Source organism: Neovison vison, chromosome 6 (genome assembly GCF_020171115.1).
Source record: "Neovison vison isolate M4711 chromosome 6, ASM_NN_V1, whole genome shotgun sequence".
NCBI lineage: Eukaryota > Metazoa > Chordata > Mammalia > Carnivora > Mustelidae > Neogale > Neogale vison.
In genome coordinates this window covers 91,835,799-91,857,153 of record NC_058096.1, presented here as the reverse complement: position 1 = coordinate 91,857,153, position 21,355 = coordinate 91,835,799, and the positions used below count along the sequence as shown (strand labels likewise).

General features: G+C 37.2%; 1 protein-coding gene across 2 annotated transcripts in view; it reads left to right on the top strand.

Annotated features, from left to right (window-relative positions):
* ZBBX (zinc finger B-box domain containing) overlaps positions 1-21,355 on the top strand; it is a 124,186-nt gene that overhangs the window by 98,330 nt on the left and 4,501 nt on the right. For both annotated transcript variants that reach the window (XM_044255099.1, XM_044255098.1), the window contains exon 17: positions 11,613-11,870. In XM_044255099.1, coding sequence (XP_044111034.1) covers positions 11,613-11,870 — 258 coding nt within the window. The remainder of the gene's footprint in view (positions 1-11,612; positions 11,871-21,355) is intronic.

The window sequence follows — 21,355 nt, the reverse complement described above, 5'->3', positions numbered from 1 at the left end:
AACCATATGATAATTGACTTTCTCTGCTTGACTTATTTCACTCAGCATAATCTCTTCCAGTCCCGTCCATGTTGCTACAAAAGTTGGGTATTCATCCTTTCTGATGGAGGCATAATACTCCATAGTGTATATGGACCACATCTTCCTTATCCATTCGTCCGTTGAAGGGCATCTTTGTTCTTTCCATAGTTTGGCGACTGTGGCCATTGCTGCTATAAACATTGGGGTACAGATGGCCCTTCTTTTCACGACATCTGTATCCTTGGGGTAAATACCCAGGAGTGCAATTGCAGGGTCATAGGGAAGCTCTATTTTTAATTTCTTGAGGAATCTCCACACTGTTCTCCAAAGAGGCTGCACCAACTTTCATTCCCACCAACAGTGTAAGAGGGTTCCCCTTTCTCCACATCCTCTCCAACACATGTTGTTTCCTGTTTTGTTAATTTTGGCCATTCTAACTGGTGTAAGGTGATATCTCAATGTGGTTTTAATTTGAATCTCTCTGAGGGCTAATGATGATGAACATTTTTTCATGTGTCTGATAGCCATTTGTATGTCTTGATTGGAGAAGTGTCTGTTCATATCTTCTGCCCATTTTTTGATATGTTTGCCTGTTTTGTGTGTGTTGAGTTTGAGGAGTTCATTATAGATCCTGGATATCAACCTTTTGTCTGTACTGTCATTTGCAAATATCTTCTCCCATTCCATGGGTTGCCTCTTTGTTTTTTTGACTGTTTCCTTTGCTGTGCAGAAGCTTTTGATTTTGATGAAGTCCCAAAAGTTCATCTTCGTTTTTGTTTCCTTTGCCTTTGGAGACATATCTTGAAAGAAGTTGCTGTGGCTGATATCGAAGAGATTACTGCCTATGTTCTCCTCTAAGATTCTGATGGATTCCTGTCTCACGTTGAGGTCTTTTGTCCATTTTGAGTTGATCTTTGTGTACGGTGTAAGAGAATGGTCGAGTTTCATTCTTCTACATATAGCTGTCCAGTTTTCCCAGCACCATTTATTGAAGAGACTGTCTTTTTTCCACTGTATATTTTTTCGTGTTTTGTCGAAGATTAATTGACCATAGAGTTGAGGGTCCATATCTGGGCTCTCTACTCTGTTCCACTGGTCTATGTGTCTGTTTTTATGCCAGTACCATGCTGTCTTGGTGATCACAGCTTTGTAATAAAGCTTGAAATCAGGTAACGTGATGTCCCCAACTTTATTTTTGTTTTTCAACATTTCCTTAGCGATTCGGGGTCTCTTCTGATTCCATACAAATTTTAGGATTATTTGCTCTAGCTCTTTGAAGAATGCTGGTGGAATTTTGATCAGAATGGCATTAAAAGTATAGATTGTTCTAGGAAGTATAGACATTTTAACAATGTTTATTCTTCTGATCCAAGAGCATGGAATGGTCTTCCATCTATTTGTGTCTTCTCTATTTCTTTCATGAGTGTTCTGTAGTTCCTCGAGTACAGATCCTTTACCTCTTTGGTTAGGTTTATTCCCAGGTATCTTATGGTTCTTGGTGCTATAGTAAATAGAATCGATTCTCTAATTTCCCTTTCTGTATTTTCATTGTTAGTGTATAAGAAAGCCACTGATTTCTGCACTTTGACTTTGTATCCTGCCACGTTGCTGAATTGCTGTATGAGTTCTAGTAGTTTGGGGGTGGAGTCTTTTGGCCTTTTCATATAAAGAATCATGTCATCTGCGAAGAGAGAGAGTTTGATTTCTTCATTACCAATTTGGATACCTTTTATTTCTCTTTGTTGTCTGATTGCTGTTGCTAGGACTTCTAATACTATGTTGAACAAGAGTGGTGAAAGTGGGCATCCTTGTCTTGTTCCTGATCTCAACGGGAAGGCTGCAAGCTTTTTCCCATTGAGGATGATATTTGCTGTGGGTCTTTCATAGATAGATTTGATGAGGTTCAGGAATGTTCCCTCTATCCCTATACTTTGAAGCGTTTTAATCAGGAATGGATGCTGGATTTTGTCAAATGCTTTTTCTGCATCAATTGAGAGGACCATGTGGTTCTTCTCTCTTCTCATATTAATTTGTTGTATCACACTGATTGATTTGCGAATGTTGAACCATCCTTGTAGCCCAGGGATGAATCCCACCTGATCATGGTGGGGTGGATAATCTTTTTAATGTGCTGTTGGATCCTGTTGGCTAGGATCTTGTTGAGAATCTTAGCATCCATATTCATCAGTGATATTGGTCTAAAATTCTCCTTTTTGGTAGGGTCTTTACCTGGTTTGGGGATCAGGGTAATACTGGCTTCATAGAAAGAGTCTGGAAGTTTCCCTTCTGCTTCAATTTTTTGAAACAGCTTCAGGAGAATAGGTGTTATTTCTTCTTTGAAGGTTTGGTAGAATTCCCCAGGGAATCCGTCAGGTCCTGGGCTCTTGTGTTTTGGGAGGTTTTGATCACTGCTTCAATCTTGTTATTAGATATTGGTCTATTCAGGTTGTCAATTTCTTCCTCATTCAATTTTGGTAGTTTATATTTTTCCAGTAATGCATACATTTCATCTAGGTTGCTAAGCTTATTGGCATATAACTGTTGATAATAACTTCTGATGATTGTTTCTATTTCCTTGGTGTTAGTTGTGATCTCTCCCTTTTCATTCATAATTTTATGAATTTGGGCTTTCTCTCTTTTCTTTTGGATTAGTGTGGCCAATGGCTTATCGATCTTATTAATTCTTCCAAAAAACCAGCTTCTAGTTTCATTGATATGTTCTACTGTATCTCTGGTTTCTACCTCATTGATCTCAGCTCTAATCTTGATGATATCCCCTTCTTATGTGTGGAGTTGGTTTGATTTGTTGTTGATTCTCCAGTTCTTTAAGGTGTAGAGACAGCTGTTGTGTTCTAGATTTTTCAGTTTTTTTGAGGGAGGCTTGGATGGCTATGTATTTTCCCCTTAGGACCCCCTTTGCTGTATTCCATAGGTTTTGGACCAGAGTGTTTTCATTCTCATTGGTTTCCATGAATTGTTTCAGTTCTTCTTTGATCTCCTGGTTGATCCAAGCATTCTTAAGCAAGGTGGTCTTTAGCTTCCAGGTGTTTGAGTTCCTTCGGAACTTTTCCTTGTGATTGAGCTCCAGTTTCAAAGCATTGTGATCTGAGAATATGCAGGGAATAATCTCAGTCTTTTGGTATCGGTTGAGTCCTGATTTGTGAACCAGTATGTGGTCTATTTGGAGAAGGTTCCATGTGCACTTGAGAAGAATGAGTATTCTGTTGTTTTAGGGTGGAATGTTCTGTATATATCTATGAGGTCCATCTGGTCCAATGTGTCATTCAATGCTCTTGTTTCTTTATTGATTTTCTGCTTCGATGATCTGTCTAATTCTGAAAGAGGCGTGTTAAGATCTCCTACGATTAGTGTATTCATATCAATATGACTCTTTATCTTGATTAACAGTTTTCTTAAGTAATTGGCTGCTCCCATATTGGGAGCATAGATATTTACAATTGTTAGATCATCTTCGTGGATAGTCCCTTTAAGAATTATGTAGTGTCCTTCTGTGTCTCTGACTACAGTCTTTAGTTTGAAGTCCAATTTATCTGATATGAGAATCGCTACCCCAGCTTTCTTTTGAGGCCCATTGGCATGAAAGATGCTGCTCCATCCCTTCACTTTCAGTCTGCGTGTATCTTTAGGTTCAAAATGGGTCTCTTGTAGACAACATATGGATGGGTCCTGTCGTTTTATCCAATCTGCAACCCTGTGCCATTTTATGGGTGCATTTAGGCCATTCACATTGAGAGTGATTATTGATAGATAATTATTGATAGATAGTGATTATTGACATTGAGTTACCTTTGAAGTCTTTCTTTCTGTAGACTGTCTCTATATTTCTGTTCAGTGCTATTCTTGGGATTTTTCCTCTTTTATAGAACCCCCCTTAATATTTCCTGCAGTGTCGGCTTGGTGGTTGCATAGTCTTTTAAGCCTTGCCGGTCTTGAAAACTCTTTATCTCTCCATCCATTTTGAATGTCAGTCTTGCTGGATAAAGTATTCTTGGCTGCATGTTCTTCTCATTTAGTGCCCTGAATATACCTTGCCAGCCTCTTCTGGCTTGCCAGGTCTCTGTGGACAGGTCTGATGTTATTCTGATGGGCTTCCCTCTGTAAGTAAGGAGCCTCTTTGCCCTGGCGGCTTTCAAGAGATTATACCTACAATTATAATTCCTCAATTTGACTATCAGGTGTCGTGATGTTTTTTTGGAATGTATAATCTTGGATGGAGACCGTTCAGCCTCTACTACATGAACACTGGTTCCATTCGTGAGATTGGGAAAATTTTCATGAAGGACTTGTTCCACTATATCTTCTAGACTTCTTTCTTTCTCCTCCCCTTCAGGGATTCCAATAATTCTGATGTTGGAGCGCTTCATGGCATCAGTTATTTCCCTGATTCTGTTTTCATGGTTTCTAAGCTGTTTGTTCCAGGCTTCCTCCTGATCCTTTCTCTCTGTTTGTCTTCCAGATCACTAATTCTATCTTCTGTCTCAATTGCCATAGCTTTGAGAGAGTTTAGATTAGATTGGAACTCATTGAGAGCATTGTGAACCTCCTCCCTGGTAGCTTTAAGCTCCGCCCTAACATTGTGAACATCCTGTCTGGTCGCTTTCAGTTCAGCCCTAATCAATTCTGTTTGGTCATCCATGGCTTTCTCCAACCTAGCTATTGCCTGGATAATTGTTAGCCTGAATTCTCTTTCTGACATATTGTCTATGTTGATAGTCGTTAGCTCTGTTGCAGAAGGTCCATCCTCTGTATTGTTCTTCTGTTGGGCATTCCTCCTCCTAGTCATTTTGGTGGGAGATGACTGAACAGATGTAGCTGGATGTATCAACTCTGGTGCAGTCAGGGTGCACCCTGGAACACTTCTGAGCAATCAGGATTCCCCACCCAAACGAGAGACAAAAGAAAAGAAAAAGAAAAAGTAAAAAAAAGAAAAGAAGGAAAAAAAGAGAGAGAGAGAGACAGGAAAGAAAGGGAAGATGAAAAAGAAGGTTCATCCCAGATGGGCCCCAAGGTAAGATTTATGAAGTAGACAAACAAAAAGAGATAAAAAGACTGATACAAGTATATAACAAGAGAAAAAAAAATATATATGCAAATAAAGAAAGAACCTCATCAAAAAGAACCACAAGTGTAAAATTTATATGCTATCAGGACAAACACAAAAAACACAGAAACACTGGTGGAAGAAGATGGGAAAGTTCTTATAAATTCTCAGTGTGTGCGAGTAAGGTTGTTTTGATTCTTCCTGGATGTATCTTGAGATCTTTGTTAAAGGACTCAACTTTCCTAAGATAAAGGGGATTAAAAATTGGTTTACCTATAGGGGTAGTATTGATTGGGGAAAGGGGATTACTTTGAAGTTTAACTCTATATGAATATTAGAGGATAAAAATAAAAAGGAATAAACTAGACTAAACTAAACTAAAATTTTAAAAAAGGAATTCAAAAAATAAAAATGCAAAAGAAAAACATAGGTGTATGTATCAAAAAGTTCAGGTTAGAAAGGTATTATGGAATTTGATGTACTGTACAACTCGCTGTGATGGTAAATAGGTTAAAAAAATTACCTATGTGTAAAAAAAAAAAATGAACTGGAATAGTGGGAATGAGTGAACAATACAAGTTTTCCTATGAAGTAGTGGTTGTTCTCTAGTAGTCCTTTTTTTTTTTTTTTTTCTTTCTCGGTTTGTTTTCTGGGGGAGGGGCCTGCCACGTGGGTTGTCAGTCAATGATGTTTCCTGAGTTGAGTCCTCCCGCCCCCCTCAAGGGGGTGGGCTCTGAGGAAACTGGTTTTTTTCAGGCTTTTGTTCTCTGGCGGGTTTTATGCTTGTTCACTTTTTTTTTTCTCTCACCTTGACCACCTTTGATGGTTTTTGTAGTTTTAGAGGAAAACAAATTGCACCCTGATCTCCCTCTCAGAGAGAAGCCTCAGTCTGGGTGCAGAGCCTGAATAAGTTCCCCCTTGGCCGCTGGCAGAGCAGGTTCCAAGTTGCAGACCCTGGGGGTGCAGGATCTTTTGCTTGTACCCAAAGCCAAGGCAGTGGCGGCTGTCTGGGAGCTCCCAACCGCCAGAGAGGTTCCAAGCAGCGATCGCACACTGAGATTTTGCCGCCGGCCCGGGCTGGGAGTGCCCGGCTTGCGCGCACCTCTTTTCAGAGGCGGCTTTGGGTCGGGCGCGCCTCTCGGGCACTGAGAACGGGGCGCTGGTCCATAAGCCGCAGGCTGGGCTTTTGCGCACCTCTGTCAGGGGAAGAGTTTTGGGCGCGCAGCTTAGGCTTTGAAACAATGGCGCGGGTCAAAGAGCGCTGGCCGGGCCTTTGTAACTCAGGGGAGCATGAGGGATGTGCGCGCATATCTCAAGCTTTGTGGTAGGGCTAGCGTGCGTTCTGCCGACCGGCGCAGCTCCCATCCCCTCACAGGAACTAGAACCCACGCATTCTCAGGCGTGCTGGTGGCTTAGGGACCAGGAGCTGGTTTCTCTGCCCCACTCTCTCTGCCTCAGCACCGGGGAGGCTGTCCTGGGACCGGGGACTTAAGTCCCTGTCCCTAGCCGCCCCGATTCCCACAATCCCCCCCCGCCCTGTGATCCTTTGCTCTTTTGGAGTGCTTTCAACCAGTCTCCAAGTTAATGCTGGACCCCAGGCGCAGGGCACTCTCACTGGTATTGGGATATTACTTTCCAACCGGTCGCCTCTGGTGGCTCCCTCCCCCTTTTGTTTATCTTCCGATATCAGTCCACCGTTCCCACTCCGCTTTACCTGCCTGCTGGCGTCTTCTGCCCCTGTAGAGATCTAGACGTGTTTAATTCTGATCTCAAGCTGATTTCATGGGTGATCGGAGTTCTTTGCTAGATAATCAGCTCACTTTGGGGTACCGGCTGAAAAGGCGCCTCCTCCTACTCCCCCGCCATCTTGTCCCCTTAAAAGCATTTTATAGCTTCTTAGAGAAGACAGGAAAAAAACAAACCCAGGACATCTCTTACCACACATCACACAGCAGTACTGAGCTGGCCTTGCCCAACTCTGCTAACAGTGTCCTCTCACAGTGCAGCTACACTGGCTGGCTTCTTTTTGTTTTCATAGAGGCCACTCTCTGTCTTGCTCCTTAGCTTTAGAATTTGCTCTTCCATCTAACCTGGAATGGTCTGTAGCCTCTTTCTCACTCTTCACACCGTTTTTCAAATGATCGTTTCTTTTCCATTTTTCTATCTCAGCCCAGACGTTGCTTCCTTAGAGAAGCCTCCTGAAACCACCTTAACTAATGCCAGCCTCTTGAGACCCCCATCACACTTACCTTCTTTTGTCCTTCTCCTAGAAACTAATAATAGTTTCAAATAATAGATGTAATTATTGTACTTGTTTACTTGTTTACTAGTAATAGATGAAATTATTTTACTTATTTATTTTCTGCTCATCCTAAGCTTGGTTGGAAAGAAAGCAAGGACCTAGCCTGTCCTTTTCTTTGTTGCGTCCTCAGTGATGGAACACAGCCTGGCATATTGTCAGCACTTAGCAGCCGTGTCTGAAGGAGGGAAGCAGGAGAGCAAGACCGTGTGTTAGTCTGGAGTACAGCTTGAGGGTAGAGGCAATGTCTCATTCACTTTTGAGCACCCTGAACCTGACACAGTGCCTGACAATTTTAGGATATGACAAAAGATTTTATAATTTAATCGAATTGGGTATTAATTCATAGGCTCTCAGAGTTGGAGAGGATTTGAGATATTCTGTCCCAACTCCTAAGTTACTCCTAACTTTTGTAGGTTGAAATATATTTGCATGCCTTAGGTCACAAGATGATTTCTAATTCAGTGAGAACGGACAAGTGCTTCCCATTTTAGCCTTCTTTCTACTAACCCATACTGCTAAATAAACGTCCATCTATGTGTCAAGAACTCTTAGAATATACATTTTTATGTTTTAAAGTATAAATGCTTAGTAATTTACACAGAAGAACAAGAATGTCAAAAGGCAATGATGTTTTACAACCTTTATTCAGAAATAAAATAGTGGCTTCTTTTATCAGATGTTATTTGTTATTGAGACACTACACAAAAAGCATGTTGCTCTATTGATATTTCATCCAGTTCTAATGCTTTTATTTAGACTGGCAATAACAGTTATTGTACTAAATACCATTCACTGAGTGATTCAGACTTTTATATTCTTGTCAGTATTCTTATGCCCATTAATATAGTCCAAAGTGCCCTTCTCTTTTATCTTACCAATAGCAAGCATAGTCTCATTAGTCTCCATAGTCATGGAGCACATTTTCTTTAGCTAATACCAAGGAGAGTTTTTTAAGTTATTTTCAGAGTATAACTGTGGTCACTGGTAATCTATAATTTTGTAAGATTACATTGCCAGCAATGGCACAAGTTATGCTAAAAAGAACTTCTTATGTTCCTAATCTACAGGCTGAACTTTAAAAAAAAAAATTATAGAGCACTCCCTTCAATCATGGCACTTTTCATTAGTGTCAGTCTTAACGGTGCTTCAAATTTTAACCCCAGCGGTGACATCAATAAGCTTCTACATTCATAAGCCTGTACAGAGAACAATATTCTCATCTAAATAAACAAAATAAATAAATAAAATCAAGGACCAGATTGAAGCTTCTGCTGTCTCTTTCTATGTTTGGGGGACTTTATATTAGTCTTTAAACATATTTTCCACAAAAAGATGGTCTGTTTGCTGCATGCATGTCCCACCCTCAGTGTACTTGTTTTCTCAACTGGGATCAGTTAACTTCTAATACTGTGGCAACCAGATGTTGTCACAACAGTTTGGCAAGTGTTTGTGCTCTTCTGAATCTTCTGAAGGACATCCATATTATGCTAAATTTTTCTCGACTCATATTTGCCTGTGTTGGGCAGAAGTCCGGTTCTTCCTCATAACAGCTTCCACTTGTTTTATTTTCGTCAGAGTTCTGCATTCCTCTGAATTTTACTTGACTGGGACAGAGCGCAATACAAATAGAAGGGTATCATTTTCTCCGTAGATGCAGAACTTTCAATTCATATAGTTGAGTTATTGTTATACTCACATTTCCACATTAGCTCTTCTTGCTCTGGCTTTGCTATGTAGGAATGGCAAGGTTGCTTTTTTGTGTGTCATGTATTCTTATGTATTTGTTTATTTTATATATGATGTACTCCTGTGTATTAAAGGTAAAAGGGGAAATTATTTCCAAATTCTAGCCTTTAAAGTAATCCATAAGGATATTTGCACTTGTATGTCCTCAAACATAGACACATTTTTGTCAATAATTTTTCTTCATAATTATCTCTGTGCCCATAGACAAAAAGGTCAGAATATTATTTTAATTTATTCATAATTTAATTCCGACAAAAAATGTTTTCAAAATTGATTTCTGAGATGTTCATTAAAATTGGTGCCCTTTGGGACTTACCTTAGTCAGTTTTAATTGCTTAAATAATTACGTACTACATTAGGATGCTTCTTGGAGTACTAGCTACATTTAAAGTATATTTTTAAGTTTTAAAAATAGACAAACCCAGTAGTTTTTAAATGTTTGATGCATGAAAACTACCTGTAGTTGTTCTTCTGAATCTTACATTTTCCTTCGAATTGAGTGGGCATAATGTTATAATGGCGTATGTTCATTTAAATAATGATGTTCATGATATTGACAGTAGTGCTTCTTTAAATAATCCAACATTTTACACAAAGCCAATTCTCATTAAGGGGATACAAGGTTATCTTATAAAGTATTTATATTTAATATGAAAATATTAATCTAAATAAGAGCAGTGATTTAGTACATATAAAATACCTACACTCTGAATTTCTAAATTTGTACTTTGAATATTCCCTTGACCTTCATTAAAGAATTTTGTGAGTAGTACCAAAAGATAGATATATGTATCTATCAATAGATAGATGGATATATGTAGAAAGAGAAAGAGAGAGAAATAGTTATTTTATGTTAGTGTAAGATTTGAAGGGATCTTTTTTCCTGCTATGAAAGAAACACAAATGTTAAAGAAACCAACTAAATGAAGTCAAAACAAAGTTGTGACTGCCATAGTGGAACAAAGTAATAACCCAAGTTAGATCTGTGTTTCTAGAAATTTTCCACTAAAGTGCCATCTACAGCAGCAGAAAGTGAACTCATATTTCGGAAAATTAGAAATAGAATCTCAATTTCTTTAAAGCCCGTGTTTTTCTAGAAGATTTCACATACTATTATTTTGTCTCCATATCTGTCTTAATAGAAGAATGTTACACACCATCAAATAAAATTCACAGGGAAGTGGTCCCATGTCTATTCTATGGTTTTTTTTTCTCTTACAAGGCACAGTGTGGTATCATCCTAGAATTTAAGAAACATGACATAGTTTGGGATGTTTAGGGAACAGATTATAAGATTGGATATTGGAAAAAAAGAAGATTAGATACTGAATTGTTCTGGAATTAACTTGGTTTACAGATTTCTTGCTTTAGTTAAAATTAGCTTGTATTTTTCTGAATGTAGAAAAGAAAGGGGAAAAATAACTCACAAGTGTTCTTTATGACATAGGGAAAGTAATTTGGGATTAAAACATTGGCCTGGTCCTATAGCCAAAATTTTATAGAAATTGATGAGTTTCTACTCAGATAAGGAAACTGGGTGAGGGGGAAAACTTTAGATAATAATGGCCAGACTCTTTTGGTAAAGTGCTTTTATATTTAAGACAAACAAAAATGTTACCACCAAATACACCTCTTCCATAAGCAAATTACTGGTGTTTCTATTCCTGGAATATTGTTTGTTTTATTTATTGGACGTTTACATTTTGGGAAGGCAAACATTTTTGTTTGTTAAAAAATTGAATATTTGTAATTCGTTGTTCCTAAGATTTTTATACCATAACAAAACTTGATCTTTTCTCCTGAATTTACAGTTTCTAAATGAAGACAAGCAAGTATAAAACTGGGGGAATAGTAGACTTTGTTAATCAAATGCTGTCTTGATTTTTCTAAATGAGAAGATTCTTTGATTTGTAACACTAAACATAGGAGCTGTTTCTTAGCAAACTTGTTTGGAAAGATTCCTGTTGTGTTTTGTATTAGATTGCCCCATCCAGTGTATGAAGCAGATTTGGTTTTTGTTTTCTTAAGTTCCTCTACTTTATAGTTGTAGTTATACTTAAAACAAAAAAAAAAAACCTACATTATTTCATGTCTTTAAAAAAATGTGTTCTTTCGAACATTACAAATGAGTAAAAACAAAATCATGTGAAAATACTACAACCTACATAAATTCTTCATGTCACAAGTGTTTTATTTTGATGATGTGCCTTTTATTTAATTTGAAACACTTTTAAAAGGATATTTTGTGTTTGTAAAAATCTTTGATGAGCTTGGAAATAAAATTTCTGCTTAATTCATCAAAAAAAAAAAAAAACATTGTGGTAAACCAGAATGCATGATAATTTAAAGTACACTTTCTCTTAAACTCTGTTGTATGACCTTAACTGTTCTAGATTTAGGGGGCTGGTATTTTATACCTTTAAGCATTCATTCAGAATTTTTTAAAAAGTTGATATAAAAATTTTTTATTTTTCATTTTAGGCCAGATATCCCAGAGACCTTCAACAGCAAATTTATCCCTTTCCAACTCTGTTAAAAAAAGCTCCAGCTGCCCTGTCTCCTCCCATCCTCGGTCAAGAAGTGCAGCTGCTCGACCATTGTCTAGAGCCGCTTCTGAAATTTCAGAAATTGAATATATTGATACTACTCACCATACCGAGCCATTCTTAGATGGCACTGCTGATCAGCAAACCTTAGACAGTTTGGAAAAAGAATTAAATGTCCTGAGAAATCTTGCAGGTAATGCTATTTTTTTCCCCTATAGACAATGTTAACTCTGTCTTCTGCTTGATTCCTCCTATCACACTCCAAGGAAACAAGGCTTTCCCTCTCCCTTATTCAACCACCAACCTTTGTATTTGTTTCCTTGGGTGTCCCATGACATCACCCTGAGAATGTTATAAAACATATGGATGCCCACACTAGAGGTGTCCCCTTCGCTTATGTAATACACAGTCAAAATATAGCATAAGGAACTTCATGTGGACAACAAAGTAATTTTTTTCTCCTTTCTACAAACCCCACTGAGTGGTTAATCTCTGTAGCTTCCTGAAAGCCACTGCCCAACACCTTTGTTGGGATTGGAGCTGTTAGATCTTATAAAGCAGTATTTTTCAAATTTCAGTGTGTATATAAATGCCCTGGGGATCTTGTTACAATGCAGATTCTGGGGTTGCACTGGGATTCTGCACATCTGACAAGTACCCAATTGATGTCAATGCTAGTTGGCGGACCAGTTTAAGGGGAATTTATACTTGTGCATTCTCCTTCCTAAACCTCAGTGTCTGCAGTCTAGCAAATCATAACCATATCCTTGAAAGAATTACAAAAAAATACTAAAAATGAAGCCAAAATCCCCACAAAATCTTATTCTTCCAAAAACAACCATACTATTTGATGAGCACCATTTAAAATATCTGTTTAAATCATGAATATACATGTAAAAATACATACAAGGATGAATAGATTGAAGGAAAGACAGTAAAGATTTTATAAAAATATATTTATGCTTTACAAGTTTATAAATAATTTTGTATTTACTCTGTTTCACAAAAGAAAAATTCAAATGAAACTAAAGGAAATCGTACATTTCTGAGAAGTATTTTTTTATTACAAATATATGAAGTTGAAATATATGAAACTGTCATTTTGTACCCAAGAAACAGTGGGATATTGGCAATTTTATATAGTATATCCCATAGCTTCTTATAAATATCCCTTTAAAAATTAAGGAAAAAGGAAAAAGGAAACATTAAGCTATGAAGGCCATTTATAACTATATATGACTTAGTTTTAGACAATAACAATTAAATCTGTATAATAAGAGGAATCAGTTCTTTTTTTTTTTTTTTAAAGATTTATCCATTTATTTGAGAGAGAGAGAGAGAGAGAGAATGCACACACAAGGGAAGGGAAGAGGGAGAGAGAAACTTGAGCAGACTCCTGCTAAGCTGATAAACACAAGGTGGGGCTTGATCTCAGGTCCCTGAGATAGGGACCTGAGCAGAAACCAAATGTAGGAGTTTCAACTGCCTGCACCACCCGGTGCCCCTGTTCTTTTTTTTTTTAAAAACCACACGTGGTTATAACTGTATTTTATATAAAAATTATATATACATATATATATTTATATATTATATTTATAATAGAATGTATTGCTATTTTAATTTTATTATTTTCCATTTTTTAAGGTTTCCTTTTTCTTTTTCTTAGTGAAAATTCATATTAGATTAAATGATCAGTACTAGCATTTTTATTATGACTTTCCAATTCTGACCTTTTATTTTGATTCATCTCTAGAAGATCTGATTGTGGAATTCTTCAGAATGCCTGTTTCAACTTTTTGGTCAATTGGCAAGTTATCTAGATTAACTTAGAGAATCACAACTTTTTTCCTCTGCACCTAATAGACATTTCTCCACTGTCTTCTGTCCCTGATTATTGATGCTAGTTAGTTTAGCACAGGTTTTTTTTTTTTTTTTTTTTTTTAACTTTTGTTTGGTTAAATTTAATTGTCAAGTAGTTTTCCTCCCAAGTAGGGCTCATGGTAGCTCTGCCACTCAAGTTCTTTCATGTTTGAGAATGTGCTTCCTTTATATTTCAATGGCATATCAGTGGAGGGTCAGTTCCTTGGGTCATTTTACTTGTAAACCTTGTACATACTGATTCTTTGTTTTCTGGGTCTGAATTCTGTTATGACGTAGTCTCAGGTTACCCTGATTTCTTTCTTCACTCTCTCTCTTCCATGTGACAGCTTCTTTCCAGACTAGATGTTTGAAGAATTTTTTTCTTTATCTTTGAAATTCAATAACTGGACCAGGAATGTGTTTCAATATCGATAATTGAGCATTTCTTAAAGCCCAGGGCTCTTTTTCTTTCTGTAGAATAAGCTGCTTCTTATTTTCAGAGAAATTTTCTGCTGTTGTGTGTTTGAATTGCTTTTCTGTTCCTTTTGGCTTTCTCCTGCTGACAAATCTATTTTGTCAATGTTGGATCTTCTTTGTACAATGTATTTATTTATATTTTCTTCAACTATTTTAACCAGTTTTTATTTTCCTTTGCATTTATTACTTTATCTTAAGCTCGTGTTCTATGTTGGAAGTTTAATTTTCAGCTATAATTATAGAATATTCTTTATTAATTGATTTAACAAATAATGGGTTGATTTACTAAATTAACTCTAAAGGTATTGCTTTGATTTTTTTTAATTGCTTTGATTTTTTTGGTAAATTTTTACTTTGATAAATTTTAAATTTATAGAAAATTTGCAAAAATGCAAGAAAATACAAACTCTTATATACTCCTGTATGCTCTTTATCCAGTTCATTACCTAGTATCTGTCTTTTGCCCTGCTTAGCTATGCACACACACACAAACACACACACACTGTCCTTTCTTGTAAGCATTTGAGAGAAAGTTATAAAGATTATGACACTTGATCAAAGAAATACTCCAATGTGTATTACCCAGTAACAAGGACATTCTCTTAAGGACCATAATATAATTATCAAAATCAGGAATTTTAATTTTGATATAATGTGATTCTCTAATCCACAGTACATATCGAATTTTTAAAATTTGTCTCAATGGTGTTCATTATACTTGTTTTTTTCTGGTACAGAATTCAACCCAGGAATAGGTGACTATTGAAAAAAAAATTTTTTTTTGATGTCTGACATGCTATTGTTTGATCTTTAAGATTAGTTTTACTATTCTTAATTAATTTTTTATTGAATTATAATTGACATATGATATCTTATTAATTTCAGGAGTATGTAAGAGTGATTAATGGGTTTGGGTTTATACATTATGAAATAATCCCCATGGAAAGTCTGCTTACCATCTATCACCACACACAGTTATTACAGTATTATTGACTACATCCCCTGTGCAGTATATTACATCCCCATCACTTATTTATTTTATAACTGGAAGCTTGTAGCTCTCAATCCCCTTTAACTGTTTGCTCATCCCCAACTCCTTAGCACTCTAGTAACCAAGAGTTTGTTTCCTGTATTTATAAAACTCTTCTGTTCTGTTTTATACGCTTGTTTGTTTTGTTTTTTTGTGCTTAGATTCATTAAGCCGCTGCCTTCGGCTCAGGTCATGATCTCAGGGTCCTGGGATCGAGTCCCATATTGGGCTCTCTGCTCAGCAGGGAGCCTGCTTCCCTCTCTCTCTCTCTGCCTGTCTCTCCATCTACTTGTGATTTCTCTCTGTCAAATAAATAAATAAAATCTTTAGATTCCACATATAAGTGAAATCATATGATATTTTTTTCTCTCAGTCTGACTTATTTCACTCAGCATATCTTCTAGGTCAATCCAGGTTGTTACAAATGGCAAGATTTCATTCTCTTTTTATGGCTGAATAATATTCTGGTGTGTGTATCTCTGTATGTATGTGTATGTGTGTGTGTGTGTGTGTGTGTGTATCTCATCTTTATCCATTCATATATTGATGGACACTCAGGTTGTTTCTATATCCTGACTATTGTAAATAATATGCCATGAACATAGGGATGCAGGTGTCTCTTTGAATTGATATTTTCATTTTATTCAAATAGTCCAGAAATCGAATTGCTGGATTGTGAGGTAGTCTTATTTTTAATTTTTTGAGGAACTTCCATATTGTTTTCCATAGTAATTGTACTGATTGACATTCCTATCAACAGTGTACAAGGTTTCCCTTTTTTTTTCACATCCTCACTAACACTGGTTATTTTTTTGCCTTTTTGATAATAGCTTTTCTGACAGGGGTGAGGTTGTGGTTTTGGTTTGCATTTACGTGACGATTATGATTTTATAGAGCACATTTTAATGTGCCTGTTGGCCATCTGTATGTCTTCTTTGGAAAAATGTCTATTTAGGTCCACTGCCCAATTTTTGATTACATTGTTTTTTGATACTGAGTTGTATTTTGAACATGAACTCATGACTTGCTATATAATTTGCAAATAGTCTTCTCCCATTCAGTAGGTTACCTTTCCTTTTTGTTGATGGTTTCCTTTGCTGTGCAAAAGCTTACTAGTTTGCTATAATCCCATTTGTTTATTTTAGCTTTTGCTACTCTTGCCTGAGAATACTAGTCCAAAAATATTTAATAATATATATTGCTTAGACCAATGTCATAGATTTTACTGCCTATGGTTTCTTCTAGGAGTTTTATGGTTTTCGGTGTTTAAAGACATTCAAGTCTTTAATCTATTTTGAATTTATTTTTATAAATGGTGTAAGATAGTGATACAGTTTCATTCTTCTGTATGTAGCTGTCAGTTTTCCCAACACCATTTATTGAAGAGACTGGGCTCTTGTGGTTCCATACAAATTTTAAGATTCTTTGGTCTAGATTTATAAAATATGCCACTGGTATTTTGATGGAATTTGCATTGAATCTTTTGATTGCTTTGGGTAGAATGGACATTTAAACAATATTTTTTCTTCTAGTCTAGGAGCACATTGTATCTTTATTTTTGTTGTTTCTATTTCTTATATCACTATCTTGTAGTTTTCAGAGTATAGGTCTTTCACCTCCTTAAATTTATTTCTAGATATTGTATTCTTTTTGATGCAGTCGTAAATGGGATTGTTTTCTTGATTTCTCTTTTTTTAATACCTTATTACTAGTGTATAGAAATGCAACTGATTTCTGTATGTTAATTCTGTTTGTATCCTGTGACTTTACTGAATTCGTTTGTTAGTTCTTACAGCTTTTTGGTGGAGTCTCTGTTTTTCTGTACACAGTATCATGCCATCTGTAAATAGTGACCATTTTACTTCTTCCTTTCCAATTTGGATGCCTTTTTTTCCTTTTTCTATCCTAATTGCTCTAGCTAGGACTTTCAATGTTGAATATGTTGAATAAAACAAGGAAGTCCTATGAAAGTGATAAAAGTGAGTAACCTTATCTTGTTCCTGATTTTAGAGGAAAAGCCTTCAGCTTTTCATGATTGAGTATAATGTTAGCTTTGTATTTCCCATGTATGGGTCTTTCTTATGTTAAGGTGCATTCCTTCTGTACCCAGGAGTGGGACTGGCACAGGATGCAACATGCTGGGGGTTTGTCTTAGGGAAATGGCTGGAATGTTTCTAAGCTAGGGGCCTGGGGCTTGTCAGGACAGCCTCATCAGGTCAACTACAGTACCTGGATCCTGCTTTTTTTGTCTGTGCTATCAAGGAGCAGGGGGAACATACTAATGACACTTACCAGTGCTTCCAATCCTGGAGTGATTTCTAGTAGTTTCTTAGCATTTGGTAGGTGCTCTATGGTTAGTAAATAAATTTCCTTCACTTATCATTTGATTTCCCTTTAAACTGCTATTTTTTCTTTGTGTCTCAGGGTGAGGGAGTATACACATGCGCACACTCTCCACTTCAGGTTGCCACACTGGGGATGGGGTTCCCTTCATTACCGTGTCTCCATCTCTTACCCTTCCCTGTGTGTTCCCTCTCTCATTTATTGTGCAAGAGCCATTCGTTCAGCCTTGAGTTCCTCTTCAGGAAGAATTGCTCTGTAAGTAGGATTAGACTCAGTATGTCTGTGGGAGGAGTGAGTTCAGGGTCTTCTATACCACCATGTTGGACTGGCTCCTCACAGTGTTACATTTTTTTTAAAATGTCATTTTCATTACTTCTCTTGTAACCAAAGCACTCATAGGAAATTTTCTGATCTTGATCTGTTTTCTACCAGATTGATCTTTTATTTAATCATCCTTTGCATGCTATGAATTCTTAGATTGTAGTTTGTTTGTCTGCATAGCTAGTTGCTGCCTATTCTTTGTATCTTCCCTGTTTATATTTACTGTGGGCTACTTTGCTCATATGCTCCGTCTTTTTTAATATAGTGATATGACAGTTTCCCTAAAGTGCTGTTCGCCTGAGATGTGTCAGTCTTATCTTTGGAGCTATTATTGGTGGGTTGGTTATTGCATTGTTTTCATGTCTTGCCAGCTTAGAAGCATGGGGGGATAGAGGAAGGAATGGGGAGTTCATCCTCCTTTGTTGGAGGACCTGGACTCTCTAGTCTTCTTGTTACATTAAACTTCATTACACCTGGTTTCAAGTGTATTCTGTCCCTATGGGGACACCTGTAGGTTTGTAATTTGGTTACCTCTGCCAGGATCTTACAGTGGGTACTTAGGGGTTTTAAAAATATTTCAAATATTTTCTTCCTACTTCCTGTTCATCTCCTTTTCTCCAAATTGTTGTGGTATTGGTGAGACTTGTACTTTAGATGACTCTCCTTTTCCTGTTACTGGTTTGATGTGCCTATTGGGTGGGGAGGAGAGTGGGTGGATAGAGGTAGCACCCAGTTGTAACCTCAACCTCAATGAATCTTCTGTTTTTCTTTGGTTGCCCCTTGTATCCCTTCCTTTGTTTGACTCTTTTTGTGATTTGATTTGATTTTAATTTTTTTCTGCTTTTTCTATTCATTTCATTATGGGGTAGGGAATGAGAGTCTATGATCCATCTGTATGTACTGTTCATTTGCCTTACTCTGAAATACTAAAAATCAAATGCAAATCTTCTTGGAGGTAATTCTCACATTAAAGATCAAGTCTAAAATGAAGCCTGACAGATCTGAACTGGATCTAAAAAGGATAATCATACAATTTTTATTCAGAAAATGAAGGGTTTCTTATTTAGATAAATTGGTAAATTCTATTTATAAATAAAACACAGCACTTAACAAGCAGTAGTCTCTTGTGGTTGTTTCTAACCACTTAGGTTTTCTTATTTCTTTTATCACTTTTGTTCTTACATATTTCACTTTTTCTCTGAGCCACTCCTTTTCTCATATGCCAACACCAGTATTTTCACTAGGATACGTAACTTTTCATATACAAAAGCAAGCGCACACTGTGTAGTCTGTGAACCACCAGGGCTTTTCTGATGTCCCAGGAGCAGAACAAAATCACTTACACACACTTGACCCACAAACAGCTCTTTCTATTTGGGAAGATTGGCTCTGGATGAGTGCAGAGCTTTGGAGACATTCACCTGGAGCTGAGGAAGAAAGAGGGTGGCCCATCAGCTGAATCAACCCAACAGTCACTGAGGTGACAGATGCTGTGGTATAATAAGCTGCTCTTCCAGAAAAATCACTGTTTGTGTATGAGACTTTTGTATACTGTTTAGCATCAATGGGCAGAAAAATTCCACCCACATTTCACTACTCATGGCACAACCTGGAAAGACTCCGCATGAGGTTTGGTTCCACAGAAGCACAGCTACACAATTTGACTCTTATACAAATGTAAATGTGTTCATATCCCTGTGAAAGCCAAATTTTTGAGAGCAACAAACCTGACTTGTTTTCTATTAGCTCTAGGGTTCCTCTTCTCTTCCTCTAAGTTCTGTGGAAAACAACTGTGTCAAGGAGGTAGGAGAAGAAAAGACAGGAAATAACTGTATTAAGTGAAGTGTTTTCCCCTTTCATTCAGCTTGCTGTGGCTGATATTAGAGCCTTTTCGGAGGCAGGCAGGCGGGGCCGGTGGGCGGGGACAGGAGATGTGTGTGCAGGTTGCAGACACAACTTTCTGCTGAGGTGGGAGGTAGGGGGAAGCAAAACATGGTAGTTGCAAGCCAGGCTCTTCGGCTAGGAGCCTGGTTTTGAAATTTGAAACCACTCCTTACTAGCTAAATGACTTTAGGCAAATTACTTTCTTAATCTGATTTTGCATCAGTTTCTGTGTATGAAATCTGGGTAGTAATAGGCCCTATCATAAAATTGTTCAATGACTGAATTAAATTATATATTAAATACTATATTTGTGAAGATTTCTTTCATGTTCTCTCTCTCTCTACACACATACACACTCTCTCTCAAGAGTTAATTGCCTAGCACATAGTAAGTCCTGAAAAAAATCTGTTAAATTATGTAAGGAACCAGTGAGTGGTATTTTCCACATATAGTCAGGTAAGATTCTCTTGGTAAGTCTAATTTCTAGTCAAAAAGATCTAAAAGCTGTTTTTTATCTTAAAACCATGTCTTCTTCGGGGCCACTTTGAGGATATAGTTAGCTATAGTTCATGCCATATAATTATTTCCTCTATGAATATCTGTAAATGATGTTATAGTCACTTCCTTTAATGCGCTCAACATGGTAGTATAACTTATTTACTAAGCCACTTTGTCAATTTTTGAATATTGTTATAGCCTGAAGAAATTTGGGAAATATCAAAAGATATGTATTATGAGAAAGTCTCAATAATAACGCATGTTAAAGCATTCACATTTTTGTTAGTTATAAACGATTCAGTTGTTCAAATTCATTCTGACTTGTGGTTTAAGGCTTAAATTCCCATGGTGATCCTATGTTTTAAAAGTCCACAGGCAGTTAACTGAGCCAAGTAATTAAAGGATAAATTAAAAGATTAAGGGATAGAAAAAGTTTAATTTCAATTCATTCCTCAAAAGTCCACTTTTTTGACAGGTATAAAGTAAATTTATAATATCTGAATTTCCAATATAAATGTCAATCCAGTCTTCCCTGATCTTATATTAGAAAAAGTTAGGTTTATGTACAATTGATCTTTTAGATTTAACACTAACCCACAATAGGGTTTTCATAAGCAGTTTTATTTTCCACTGCTTTGAAAATCAAGTTGATGAAGTTCTAGAACCTAGGTGAGGTTCGGTGGGCTGAGGTCCAGAGCCGATGACCAAGAAAGAATTCTTGAGACATCTTTGGTGCAAAATGGTGGTTTATTAAAGCACGGGGACAGGACCCATGGGCAGGCGGAGATGCGGCTGCCCCGAGTTGTGAGGGTAGGCGTGTTATATACCTTGTGGTTGGGGGGAGGTGGTGAAGGGATGGGAGATTTCGACAGAGCTCTCACGTGCTAAGGTGGGCCTACAAGGTGCCGGGGGGAGTCCTTGCCCTTATGGCTTGATCAATGTCGTTTTTAGGTCAGGCATTAACATTAAGATAGTTGGGAGATTCTTAGTGGGGCATTATGACCCTGCTGTCATTCACATTCCCTTCTACCTCAGTCTCCTCCAGTTTATGGTGGGGAAGGGGACATCAGGGCTTCAGGACATGGGAGTTATTTGCCTCTGGAAATTTGTGCTATTGATAAGGTAACCTCCCTGTTTAGATCTCTAGGATACCTGTAGAGCAAGGGAGATTCCTGTTCTGCAGGATTGCGATCCCTGCAAGTTAACTATTTATCGTTTTATGGCAGTCAGGGGTGCCTGAGGAATGCTACACATATGAAGGGGAG